The following is a 14722-nucleotide window of genomic DNA, read 5'->3' on the forward strand; positions in this document are numbered from 1 at the left end:
CTGGCCCGGAGTCAAATCATGTGGGACACATCGACCGAATTTGTAGTGCTTCCAAGTTAATGGAGGTGCTGCCGAATGATTTCTCCACTCACACTGAATTGTAGTCCTAGTTCCTCACCTGTCTAGCCATTGTTCGCCTCAATTGCTGCCTGAAGATCTTCATTTTGTGTATGTGTTGGTCTTCCGGCACGTGGTGCGTCTTCGAGTGTTTCGTCACTGTCCTTAAACTTGTTAAACCACCGCTGCACTGTCCGCGTAGTCACGATACCCTCACCAAAGGCCTGGCATATCTTCTGCCCCGCTGCAGCGGCGTTAGGTCCCACTTTGAACTCGTACAGCGTAGACGCCCTTACGACGCTCTGTAGAGGTCCCATGTTCACTCTGTCCTTACTCAAGTTCACGGTGTAACTGAACTGCCACAACTAGGTGGTATGTTGGATATATCCATACCAACAACTGACCTTCGCCTTATCTCCATTCGCATTCAACTCACGGTGTGAAGGCCAATGGAACAGAAACCTCCACAAAAAGCAACAGAGCTTTCTTGGTTACCTTTTATAGTTTGAAAATTGCCAAGTGAATAATTAAAAATTTAAAGTTTTAGCTTGTCCTATGTGTATGTATATGTGTGTGGTGGTGGTGGGGAAGGGAGACTCCTCGAATATTTTCACATTCCACTTCTTTATCTTTAAGTTACTATTATTTTAAATTGGGATGTATTATTCTAAGACTTTGAAAAGTTCAAAAATTATTGGTAAAGCTGAGGGGCGCCAGCGCACCTTTAATTGTACGTTCTTGTAGCTCATAGGCTACTAGATTTTGAAATGAGAATTCAGCTATCATCAGTCCTCGAATTCAGGCTACAAAAAGGCACTCGCACTTAAGTCTTTGGACAAGTTTTAGAAAAGTAAGTTCTGAAATTGTATTTCATTTCAGGTGGACGTACATAGATTTCTTCCAAAGATATCGTGTCCTATGTAGATCGAAGGACATTTCACGCAACAATATGAAACGGACCTGTGAAAAGATCTTAAATAACTTTATTAAGGTTAGTATATTCACAAAAACCTATCATATCTTTTCACACTTTAAAATCCCTCACCTTTATACGTATATGAGTCTCAAGTCTCAAGTGTTCAATTGTAGTTTGTGTTCTGTGGAATTCTTTAATCTGGATTATTCGATTTTGAAATTCATTTCTTTAAGCTAATTAAGTACCTCTAAGCTTTAATTTAAGTGTTTGGTACTGCGAGTAGTAAGTTTATTTATTGAACATCTTAACTGCATGATGCAAACAATAATAATAGTTATATTTAAACTCATCCAATCATGAGTTCATGTATTAAGTTCTTAGTAGCGATGAAGTTACAGGTAAATGAGTCCAGTGAACCAGTGATAGGAATTTGTTGTGTTCGGTTGAAATACTAGATTTTCTGCAACTCAGTTCAATGAAACTCAAGTTCATATCCTCGGTTTACTGAATTTCATTTAACTGTTACAGCTACAGCGTTTTGTAATTTGTTGTTGAAGGCTAATAATTTAGAGAGAAGTGTTGCAAAACTGAATGAAGTACAGTATTCCGAATTTTACTGAATTACTTTGAGTAGTAAGTGCTTTGTTACTTGAATTTTCATTCACCTTAAACGCTTCGTTTATAGTACGTAGATAAGCCTGTAAAAATACCAGTCAATTTTGCTGCAAGCAAAATAGAAGTTATTACCAGAACACGAAAAGAGTGGACTTGGCAGTTAGCACATGCCCTGACAGCGATATTACCAATTCTCGACGACACTATCGTTATACGCATCTGGATCTTTGTAAAGAAAAAGAAAAAGAAAACTTGGTAGTGTAGCTGATTTTGTATAGTCGAACTGCCTACGGCAGATCTACGTAATCAAGCCGTCTACTGCCTTAGGCTGGTAAACGTTAGACAGGTTTATGAATGTCAATCATTGCTTTCGGAAACGTAGGCAGCATAACAGGAGCATAAATTACATTAAACTGATATAGAAACAAAAGATAAGTCAGTTTTTGTAAAATATGATTTTTCAGATATTTTGTTTTATAGCATGTTTTCCTTTTATGTATTTATTTATTTTTGTTATTTAATCCAATAACAATATGGTAATTCTGGAGAGTAGACATTTAAAATACTTATAAAATGCTATTTAGTAGACCAAGTTGTTTTCAAGACCTTTCACAAATATAGAAATTAGGGTACCTAACAGTTATGATGTTTGTACATAATAGATTTCTGGGTTGTAGGAAAGAAAGAAAAGCAAACTGGATCGTCTTAATCATTTATTGAATAAAGTGTGGAAGTACTTTGTTTCCAATGGCGTAGATCTAGGATTACCTTCTATGTGTTTCTTCTGCTAGGTGTATTTGTAATTACTAAGAAATGTTAAGCAGATAAACCTCGAGATATATACATCTTGAGCTTAGTTCACAATTTCTCCATTCTATATACTCTTACTGGATTATCACACGTGCCTTTCAGATATTCAGCCTGAGTCTACCGAACAGAAAATCACATACCATCAATCGGACTTTATGTATGATGTACTTGCTTCTTCAGAAATCATCAGCGTATGAAGAGTACAATGCAGTAACACGAAGCCGCCTCCTTTTTTAAACTTGAAGTTGCTTCTCGTTTGACCATATGATAAAACATGAGTGCCACCAATAAATTATTTCCATGGAAGATTTTTTTCCCTTCTTTTTAACAGTGTTCTACGTATTTCTGTGTTCCGGGTTAGAAATGCAGGGTGTAGAAAGTATGGGCAGAACAGAACGTAGATCCTCAACATCATGAAATTCTACACTTCTGTTATTTTCCTTTTGTTCTTGATCTTTCCGCTCCTGTTACAAGATTGTAATGATACATATGTTCTGTTTTACCCAAACTAATAATATTTTACATTACCACCCGCTGTTCTTTAACCAAAATAATCAAATAAGATTATACACAATATAAATAAAACTTATCAAATGCTGTTAAACCACAGTTTGTGTATAATATGAAAGAGAATTAGTAATGTGAACATCAAAAATCATCTTTGATGCTCTGAAAGAGCTTGTGGAGCGTCAATTGAAAACTGCTACAGCCGCTTAATCCACTCCAGATTTTGCTTCTCTTTGAAGAAATGTGACGTTATTGTTGACTTCAAGGCAAGTTAAGGTCGCAATGTTTACTTAAGGAAATCGGCCTTCGATAATCTGCTTCTCTAAAATACTGTTATGATATTTTCGAAATACGCTGGAAAAAAGACCGAAATAAAATATTCATTTCATATGTCTTTTTTTATTTTTTAAAAAAATTAACCATTATTTTTCAAAGTTGTGAATAGTTTAACAATTTATGAATTAAAAATGAATTTCTTAAAAATTTAATCGATTCAATTAAATATTAACAATTTTATTGGATTCATTTAATCGTTAATTGTTTAACGCAGCGTTTCTCAATCTTTTCCACCGGCATACCTGGGGGCGCGGTGGTCAGTGGTAGAACGTTCACCTCCGGTGCTTGGGGTCCCTGGTTCGATCCCAGCTCGCACCGGGTGGACTTTGTGGTGGACAAACACCGTGCTCGTGGGTTTTCATGGGGTTCTCTCGTTTCCTCCCACTTTCTTCATTCCACCATTTCATTCATCTCTCATCATCACCGTCTCCTTTAGCGTAACCGGCATAATCGTGGGACGTAAAACTTAAAGATTTCGTATTTTCCACCGGCATACCACCAAAGCATATTATTAATCAATACTACCATAAGTCGTACGTACCATCAATAGCGTCTCGCGTTCCACTGGTTGAGAACCCGTGGTTTAACGGATTAATTCAAGGCTTGACATTAGTCATAGTAGATTGTAATTTTAAAATAATAATAAAATTCATCAGAATAATGTGATAATTAGAAGAAAAAACTCTTTATTTTCTTCGTATTGTGAATCATTGGATTCCTACACGTGTGACAAAGCCTTGAAATAATAACTTGGTAGGTGTCTTATTTTGGTTTCAAGTGTGTATATAAACTAATTGTCGATTTATTATTCAATACAAATTATTCAATCTCTTTCTAAAAATACCCCTTCATAGTGAAGTTGATAACTGGACTGCTTTTGAGGTGCGTAGTGGCTCAGTGCTAGAGCGCGCTCACCTCTGGTGCGAGGGATCCCACGTTGTCCAAGGCCATGTGATTTGTGGTGGACAACACAATGTCTGTTTTTTATTTATTCTTTTGTTTGCTTCCACATTCTCATTCCACCAATTCTTTCTTATAATCATCCACTTTCATTAATCATCAGTCTTCTTTAGCCTAAACGGTATAATTCTGGAACGTAAAACTGGAAGTTTCATTGTATTGCGGATGTTTTCTTTGCGCGCGATTCTATGTTCAATTTCTGGTGATGGTATTTGCCTTGGATGACTTACTTTAACCATTAAATCCTGTCTCATCAACCAGTATTGAAACGGGACGTTAAAATTCCTGATCCAATCCTTCCTGATGATATCGTTAGATAAGTAGAACAATAATTGCTTGTGTATTGTAAGTCAAATCTATGCATGTTTCAATGTATATTTATTTATTTTATTTTTTAATTTTCTTAGGAAGAGGATAAGTTCCAATTTGGCAAAGCAAAGATCTTTTTCCGAGCTGGTCAAGTGGCTTACTTGGAAAAACTGCGTGCTGATCGTCTACGAAATTGCTGTATTATGCTCCAGAAACATGTCAGAGGATTCAATGCACGTTGTCGTTATCGTAAAATACGAAAGAGTACAATCTGTATCCAGCGGTACTGGAGAGGATGTTTGGCCAGGAGGTGAGTATTTATTTGCTATTCGTAATTATAAAGTAAAATAATTTTAAAGAGGTTTAGAGTTGAGAACTATCTTTAAAAATGTACCAGAACTTGACGAAGAACCCTGCAAGTAGAATACGTAAACAGGTGTAAAACTCAAGGCTTGAAAGAAGAAAAGTAGTAAATTCTACATGTAAATATAGATAGGAGCATGGAACTTTAAAATTATTTTTTTTTTTTTAAGTCGTACTATTTATGTCAGGTATATCAAAAGTCCTTGGCCATAGGCCAACTATGTAACGTTCCCTTTTCATTTAATATAGTACGCCTTACAAGTATGGAGGCCAAACGTCCTGTACGATTGGAAAAATTTCACCATTTTAGATTGAAAGCCATTTATTTGAAACGATTTTCCTCTTTCCATTTTTTCGTATCTTTACTATCCATAACGGATTGGCCTATGACCCCGGGATTTTTATACATCCTGTGCTGAAACAAACTAATTGGAGTGAGATTCTGCTATTCTACATGACATCCATTTGTATGTGTATGAGTCGAAAATTATTCAGTCTTGATGTTCTTTTAAACCTTCCCAATTAGGCCTATTGTGCAGGGCTTGAATTCGATTATGGTTAAGTAAGTGTATCCTAAAACGTGTTTTCATAAAACATGTAGTTGTTTTCCTCGAGGCTTAAGAACTATCTGAATTGCTTAAGGTTGAAATCGTCAAGGATAAAGGTGTAGATTCCGCCTCTTCTATTAAGGAAAATGCGCCATAACTTTTGTGCGGGAGAAAATAGTAGTTTGTGCTTTCTTTTACAATTGAGAATTGTTCCTATTGTTTGTAATTTAAATCGGCCAAAGATGAGGGAGTGAGTACACCCCAAGCATCTTTCTTTCAATTTAAAGAAAGAAAAAAATATGTACAGGAAGAACATACTACCAAGTCCGATAGCGTTTTGAGAGCTGAAGATTTAATTTACTTTTCTCTCTGAAGGTTTCTTCTAGAGGCTGTTTCCCGTATGTGTTATCAAATTGTACTTACCAAATAGTTACGAAAATCCAAGGCACCATGTGCGGCAGTGCTCGATATGCCTCAGGTATCGAACGATGGCCCGATAACATAGTTTCCATTGCAGAAAGCTCTATTGGAGAATTATGAGGGGGGGATCTTGTCCCGTTCTCTGACACCTTTCCAGATTCCACTCATAGTTGTCATATGCCTCTTGCCCAAAGCCCTTTTAAATATTCCAAATTCATACAAGTCCATTGGTCTTGCATCTGAATACTTCATAGTTATGTCATTGAAAGGTATGGGACGTATCGCAATAGCCTCTTTTAAATACTGATGGAATGCGAGAGATGATCTTGATGTGTGATGAAGCTTTGCCTTGATGGATGCGGACCATGTTTATCTCGTTTCTGTACATTTCTGTGAGCATCTATTCGTAGATCTGCCTCAGATTATCATCTGGTAGTACTACGAATTGGTTTCGCAATTCTTTACACTGCGAATCTTCAGTTGACAGTGACAGTGCCACGGTGACAGTAGCTGGCAACCACCGGAACCCTTTCGAAAAAGTCTGTTTGCTTGCTCGGACTCATTTTGTGAAGCGCTTCACGTCTTTATCTCTGTAGATGATGGCTCTTGCTTTGCCGCAGTCTTAAAGGTACACCCACGCCTCACCCAATGTAGTAACGTACCGCACCTGTGGCTTGCCAGACGCCACTCATGCAACTTTCGATCGTTACAATTACGTTCCTTTGGTGGTTATCCCTGTTCAAGATTGAGTAACTGGCGCAAGGTGCGGTTGGCAGTTCGCAAAGACAATGCATCATCAGTCTTTCGGTCGGGAGATTATCTTGGATGGCCATTCTGCAAAGTTTCGCTTGCATGTTGATGTTAGATTGTGCTCATGCCCATGTTCTCGTTCTCTTTGTTGGAGAATCGAATGCTGGAGTCATGGAATAGTTATACTTACCGATAACGATTTTAATAAAAGTCAAGGTAATGCCATAAAAGTTTCTACAGGACAAGTAATTGGCACTTTCAAGAACAGCAGATATTAAGGAATACTTACTGCTAGGAGGGGTAATGAAGGTAGTATAAAGAATCACTAGAAGGTTTATGTACAATCTCAACTTTTAAATATGGTATGTTGAATGTTATTCATTTGTTTGTAGCTCGTACCGTGTGGACTTTGTGGTGGACAAGCACCGTGTGCGTGGGTTTTCTTGGGGTTCTCCCGTTTCCTCCCACTTTCTTCATTCCACCATTTCATTCATTTCCCATCATCACCGTCTCCTTTAGCCTAACCGGCATAAGCGTGGGACGTAAAACTTAGATTTCATTTCATTTTTCATTTGTTTGTAATGTGACTTTTAAACTCGTGCTACATCAACATCAATTCTACCATATCTAACCTCTTCGCTTTACCTCGAGATTTTTGATCTATAGATCTATGATGTTAAGTTAATTCTTATCAGAAATTTCCTGGTTCAAACTTAATACAGCGTTCGTGATATGAATTTATATATGTATGTAAGTTTTATTTAAATGGGATGAATGTTCTTGAATATACTTCTATAGACCTGAAGATGGAAGTTCTTTACAATTTGCAATATATAAAATATAAACACCATATAGAAATATTGAAAGTACTCATTTAACAAATCTGTGACCAACTTACCACTTCTGCGAAATAAGATTTCACAGCATAAAAGATTTAATCAGGTTGTACGAATCCTTCATCTAGTACTACTTACATTTTGATGAATGACTTATCTACTTAAATACGATAAAGGATTTAAATCCTGTGATAATACAAGTTAATTACTTTACAAATCTATATATATATATATATATATAAATAAAAAATATTGATAAGATATAAGTTATCTTTGATTTATGGAACACCAATTCTATGATATTTAACACAGAACTCGGGAAGTATTACAAGGTAAGTATCTTTTATTAGATGTTTCAGAAATGTGTTTTTTAAATGGGACAATACCTTTTAAAAATTACTGCTTAAGATGTCAGGAATGAAGTCTCGATTAAAATATTTCAGGCGAGCCAATCATCTCCGCAGAACGAAAGCAGCTATCACAGTTCAGAGGTATGTTCGTGGATGGGTTAAACGAACCCAGTACCTCAAGGCTAGAAGATGTATGGTTGGATTGCAAGCACATATTAGAGGGAAGTTTGCGAGACAGCGATACGAGCATATGCGGAGAAATGCAAAGGTAGGGATGATAAATTGATCCAGCTTTAGTAATGAAAGCAATTAAAGAGAAAAGAAGGAGTTAACGTACGGGGTGTTCCAAATTAATATCGTGGTTGTAACGTTTTGTAGTATTTGTTACATTTAGCATACAGTTATAAATAATATATCAATTGAAAGAGCAACTCAACAGTCTTTGTTACAAGTGTACAATGTCAGCATCATTCGTCACACGGCACACATCGAGTCCGATAGGCGAGTTCTTCCCAAATTTTGATCAGTGTTTTTGGAATAATCGTTGCAATAACTGCTTCAACCCTCCTTCTTAAATTCCTCAATCCCCTTAAAATTCTCAACACAGACGTCACTAGAATTGCTAATTCACGACTAGATTCCCGAATTGATTTCTTGGGGCTACAGATGTTATCATCACTTGATGGATTGCAGTTGAATTTAATACGGAAAGCACGTTGCACTGTAACTACAGATGCAGTCTTTGCGAAATGTAAAACACAAAAAGCTTTCTGCCACTAATTGTCATCTTTATTTCTAGCGCTTTCTAACGGCGGACAGAAAAGAAAAGTGCATGTGCATGTATGAGTACAAAACTGAGTTGCTCTTTCATTTGATGAATTATTTATAGTTGTAAGTTAATTATAATAAAAACTACAAAGCCTTAAAACTCCGATATTTAATCTGAAACACTGTATAACTAGTAAGTTTTCCAGAAAAAATCTTCCGTCATTGATATTTTTTTAAAACAAATCTTTGTTCTTGTAAGTACACACTACATTTACAACTGCTTCTCAAATTAACTTTAATAGTAGTTTTGTTCAATGTTTTTTTTTTTTTTTTTTTTTGTTCTAAAAAAAGAGGTTTTTTGAAAATTTGACTAGTCCAAATCCCAACTTTGAAAGCCTGTAACTCTGGTACTAACTACCACCATAATATTTCATATGCATACCTTGCTCAACATGCCCAAACTCTGTATGTTGATAGACCAAGATATTTATAATCTAAATCAATTGAAAGACGAAAATTGTAGTTTGCTATAAATTCCGCAGTAACTGTAAAAAGTATTTATCTTCATTACAATAAAGTAATGTTTATGTATGTAAAATTCTATATGGATTGTTCATTAGTCACTTCATAGTTGCACATGTTTCACATATTGTAAAATGATGCATAGGTGAATGGTTAACTGTGTTTCTCTCTCTCTAATTGGAAGTCCGCCCGTTTGAAACTCATAGCTGGCCGTCTTGCCTCTTGTTTTTCCAGAACTTATGCTAATTCTTGTAAGGCAGATGGGATGTTAACTTCATATGTACGCCCTGATGAACTCTCGAAATTTCCTGTACACTTCCTGTTGTTAATGTTTAGACCTGGCAAGTCTTTATGTAAGACTCCTTTAGTCTTACATAAAGAATAATTGCAGTTTTTCGCTAAACACTTATCAGACAATGAAGGGAAGGAAAGAAATATGAAAGAAAAAGAAATCAACTGAGAAGCATCCAATAAGGCACCATATTGTCCCGCGTTAGTGATGCTCAAAGTAGATATATTTAAGTGCAGAAAGATAAAAATCAAGGGATTGATTGTCCGTAAGAGTAAAAGAATAATTAATAATTAATGTTAATATATAATAATAATACAGGGCGGCCCACAAAAAAGTAGCCCGCCCGGGTAAAACAAGAGAGAGCGAATAATTGTGTGTAAATATCTCTTAATTTTGGCTGACGCCTGTGTGCCACCTGATGGACGATTATTAGCTGGAATTCCTTGCCTATTCAGTTCTGGTAAACAAGTCGTGTCGAGATGATGGCGTTTCTCGTGCTGCAGCGAATTATGGTAGTGAAAGATGATGTACGGACGGAGTCAATTAAGAACACACAAGAGGTCTTCACTGGCAGGTTCCCAGAAACAAAACTACCAGTGAAACGCTATGCTCAGAACCTAGTACAAAAATGGCATCAAACAGGATCTGTGGTGAACGTGAGTAACCAAACTTAGGAGGTTGTCTTTGATATTCAGCAGCGCATAAGACGAAACCCTCAAAAGTATACTTGGAAACTATTCCAGTCGGTCGTCACTGTGTCAAACAATATGTCAGTGTGTGCTGAAGTCTCGGAAATTGAAACTGTATCGTATAACATGTATCCATGAACTGAAGAAACCAGACACAAGTAAACGGTTGCATACTGAAGTTGGTTACTGGTTGTATTTGCAGACGGGCGTTTGAGCCCTCTGCTTTTTTATGTCTGACGAAAGATTGTTCCATCAGTCACGTTACGTGAATGCGCAGAATACGCGGTACCTTTTTGCTGAAAATTCACACATTCTGCATAAAACACCCCTTCATAACCAAAAAATTGGGTTTGGTACCCAGTTTCAGGGACACGTGTAGTGAGTTCAGTGTTCCTTGAATCAAGAGTGAATAATGGAATTTATCATGGCTTATTGCAAGTGTTTTACGACGAAATGACACTGCAGTAAAAACTATGCTCCTATTTCCAACAAGATAGAGCCACATGCCATACTTCAAATGAATCCCTGGCGTTGGTGCGTTAACTGCTACAGAAAAGCGCACAATAAGCAAGAGGTTGTAGCCCTCTCATTCCCCGGATTTGTTCTCTTGTGACTTCTGTTTCTGGGGATGTTTAACGTAGAAGGTGTATGCAAATAACCTCCATGCCCTGGCTGAACTGCAGCAAAACATTACCTACGTCATCCAGAGCATCCCCCGTGAAGAGCTAAAGGTGGTGGTGCCTAATATGCTGCGACGTGCATAGATGTGTCTCGACATTAACGGGAGCCACTCTCAGCATTTCTTGTAACATGCAGGCGAGATTTTCCTATTATTTCGGTTAGTATCCGGTATTACCACATCAGGGTACTTTTATATGGTACATCTTGAACAAGATAAATTTACATTGAAAATAATTCAATACATCGTAAAAGTGAAGGAGAAAGAGTGGGGATGTACTGGTATGGTATCTTTATTGTAGACTATAAAGAACGTATGACGGTTCACAGATGGTAATGTCTTCGTATCTTTATATGAGGATGTGGAAGAGTATGAGGAAAAGATCATGAGAATTCTCACGTTGAAAGATGGAATGATATATTGTGATAGGTTGACCGTTCTGGGTCAGGCAGATGGCGAATTTGATTGTTTCAGGAGTGTATGTTATTATTGATGGAATCGAAAGAGAAAATAGTCCCTTGAACATAGAAGGCTGGACAGTATTAACATTTAAGAATGTTATGTTAGGTTGGAATAATTGCAGATACCCGAATGCACTATATGTTCATGGTATATTGGAAATTTTAGATTGGTGTGGAATATGAGGCAAGTTTTACATATGGATTACTGGCGTTTCTCAGACGGAAGTGCGCTGAATTACATATGTAATTGTATACCTGAGGGTGTGAAGGTTTATGGCCTTCGGAAAACTATTTTAAGACGCTTCAGTGTATAGCTGAGGTTGTGAAGGTTCATGGCCTTCGGAAAACTATTTTAAGACGCTTCAAACACTCTTTGGTTTCAGATGAAGTGCTAGGTTGGATAAACAAAATTGCTAAGTTTCTGCAGAACGTGGGGCGATGTTGAATAAATTCAGAACAGAGCGGGTAATGTTAGAGGTGTGTCTTGGGTTGGAGAGTGCTTACGAGAGGGTTACTAGGTGATGAACAGTGTGGTATAGGAGGTACAGCTTCACTATTCTCTCATTTCTGTTTCCAGCTTTCTCTCTCTGTGTAACTAATTGTTTTAGGAATAAACTTGTTCACTTTTCTGTGTATGTAATAGTGTCGTGTCTTACTCCGTACTCCTGTATGTGACGTAAATCGGAAAGGCTTTCCGACTTGCCTTCAAATGATTTACCGAAAATGTCCCCATCCTCAACCTCCACATTGTCATTACCTTTGGAAGATCCACTGAAGAAATGCAGAGTTCACAGTGACCCTCAAGGTCAGTTAGGGAAGGTTATGGAAAGTTAGGGAAATTAAAATGAGTCAAAGAAATACTTCAAAATATGCCGAGAACAAAGAAATTGTAATATTTCAAAGAAAATTCCGGAAAATGCAATCAGATTTCACGAAGGTATTCATCTATAGAGTTGCTGACAAGACACAAGGAACATTTCAATCAATCAATGCAGACTCAAAGCTAAGATTAAAACGCTGTGAAAAGATAATTATTTTTAGGTCAAATTATGATATATGTTTAAATGTTCGAGTGTATTCAGAGTGCCGAGCTATTAAGTTAGTGTATAATTGTTTGGCACCAATGTTTTTTTTTTTCTTTTTTTTTTCAAATACAGGAAGTTTAATTCATAACAAGTATTTACAGTAAGTTAGATTATACTGTATTAAAAAAAATAATAATAATAATAAAAAAAAGAGCGTTGGATGTTTACTGGGAATGGTGGAGGCCAAAACCTAACAATAAATAATTATGTTCACCATGTCGTGGCTCAGGGAAAATTTACTTATTTAGTTGTAGGGAAAGCAAGGGAAACCATTATGAGAATTTCAGTGTGAATTATGAATTGACAAAAAGAGATAAAAATTTGTCTTTCTTAGTACCAGTTTGATCCTTCAGCACCCCATCACGAGGATAGCACACACTATCCACCATTCTGAATATTCCAACCTTACATGTACATCCTTAACTGCACCCATGTTCCAGCCTTCTGTATTCGTGAAACTCAAGACTCCCATCCCAGTGGCCCAATTCTTTATCTACTTGTTCCAGAGCACATAACCCTTCTCAACAATATATTTGATCACACCTTTGTCCTAAGTATTCTCAAAATTCTTCTCCCCGACTCTTCCATGCCCCTCAGAAAGAAATGGAAAAACTTATATTACTATCCTATTCGTGAACATCCTCCCTAATCGTAACACCATCTCATTGCATTGGATCCATTGTTCATTCTCGCTCATTATTTTCATTTTTTATTATTTTGTATAATTTATTTTTGTTTCTTAATATTTCTTTAAAAAAATAATGGCAATTTTTTCATTAACTTACAGTTTTCTCTTTGTATATTATTTCTACACTTATCGACTCATTTGTCTCATTAATTTCATCTTAACATGAACTTGTATCTAGCTTCTCTTTCCTTTTTTTTTTTTTTTTCTTACTTCTTCCCTCCATATCTGATCAAGTGTTCAGTGGAACATCTATAATAGACTCTTTAATTGTGTATTATTATTATATTTTAATATGCTTAGTTTAGTATTATTTAAAAAAATCCCTTTAGTGATATATGATTATGTTTGCGGTGTAGATAAAGTAAATGCTGAACCCTCAAAACACACGTACTAGTCGAGTTTTTCTACTTCTTCAAAGAAAGAAAAAAAGTGCGGATTACATAAATTTTGACTTGTAAAGGAGGCAGGTGCTATTTACTTTGTTTCTTTTAACAATAGGTAAATATTATATTGCATGAAAGTTAATGTAATAATCCTAATGTAACTGGATTTTTAACCAACATTGTTTCATATCAAAACTTTGTCTTATAGGCAATTATTATCCAGAAGCACGTGCGTGGATGGCTGGCTAGAATCGCATATCGACGCGCCATGCGTAATATTCTTATTGTGCAGTGCACAGCTCGTCGTTGGTTTGCCAGGAAAGAACTACGAAAACTCAAATTGGAAGCACGTTCTCTTGAACATATCAAGAAACTGAACAAAGGTCTGGAGAACAAGATCATCTCGTTGCAACAGAAGATTGAGGAGCTGGTATGTAAATGTCATACAAATATTATTTTATGGTAACGTAAGTCAATTAGTTGACCTTGGCATAAGTAAAAATATAGTTAATATGATCTTGAAGCTTTGCTGGCGTCTACTATTAAAAATATAGTTGTTTGGAAGGACTAATATTTGAGCTTAATGGAGCATAATGAAGAATGTTAAATTTGTGTGGAATTGAAAACTTAAACACTATGCTATGCACGTATAAATGTGTTGCAGAGGCGACTATCCTGTCTTTAAAAAGAAAAAAAAAAAAAAAATGGTAATCACAGTTAAAATCATGAGTTTTTTTTTAAAAAAAAAAATGTTTAACAACGTATTGTATGTGAAAGTAGGTTTGATTTTTGTAGTTTTCGTTTGATGTGAACAATATTAAACAATATATACACTCCAGGGTATAGTGGGGGGGAAGGATGAAAGAAGAAGAAGAAGAAGAAAGTAGAATTATCAGTTGAGATTCAGATTTCAATTATTGTAAACAAGAGTAAAAATAGAGAATTCTAGTTGCATTGACAGAGAAACATAAGATAATTAGGAATTTTATAAACATGTTCGGAAGGAGTTTGATGTGATTCCCTCCAGTCGTGACTTGCTTACATCAGTATGTTGCTTGAACTAATAAGGTCAGAGCCTTTTTTGTGACAGAGTAACTCAAATAAGATTACAGAAAAGTTGTTAGGTCTCAACAGTCATTCTTAACTGGAAACTAATCTAAAAGAAGATTAGTATTCTAGGCAGAGACTAACGAACCTAACTCCCCTGTTGTAAGTTCGTTAAATAGAGGTCAGGATGACATTTATTGTACAATCAAAACCCAACATGACAATAAGGTACTTGTGACCATCTAACAGTTAAGAGAAAATTTAGAATCTTACCTGGAATTGCGAGAGATTAATTTTTTTTGCTTATATTCACATGAGTTTCAAATAACTC

General features: G+C 36.1%; 1 protein-coding gene across 1 annotated transcript in view; it reads left to right on the plus strand.

The window, feature by feature from the left end:
* didum (dilute class unconventional myosin) overlaps positions 1–14722 on the plus strand; it is a 295555-nt gene that overhangs the window by 224372 nt on the left and 56461 nt on the right. Inside the window, exons 14-17 of the mRNA XM_081735899.1 lie at positions 937–1048; positions 4609–4820; positions 7871–8045; positions 13553–13774. Coding sequence (XP_081592025.1) covers positions 937–1048; positions 4609–4820; positions 7871–8045; positions 13553–13774 — 721 coding nt within the window. The remainder of the gene's footprint in view (positions 1–936; positions 1049–4608; positions 4821–7870; positions 8046–13552; positions 13775–14722) is intronic.

The sequence above is a fragment of the Thermobia domestica genome, chromosome 13, assembly GCF_964235325.1.
Source record: "Thermobia domestica chromosome 13, izTheDome1.hap1.1, whole genome shotgun sequence".
Taxonomy (NCBI): Eukaryota; Metazoa; Arthropoda; class Insecta; order Zygentoma; family Lepismatidae; genus Thermobia; species Thermobia domestica.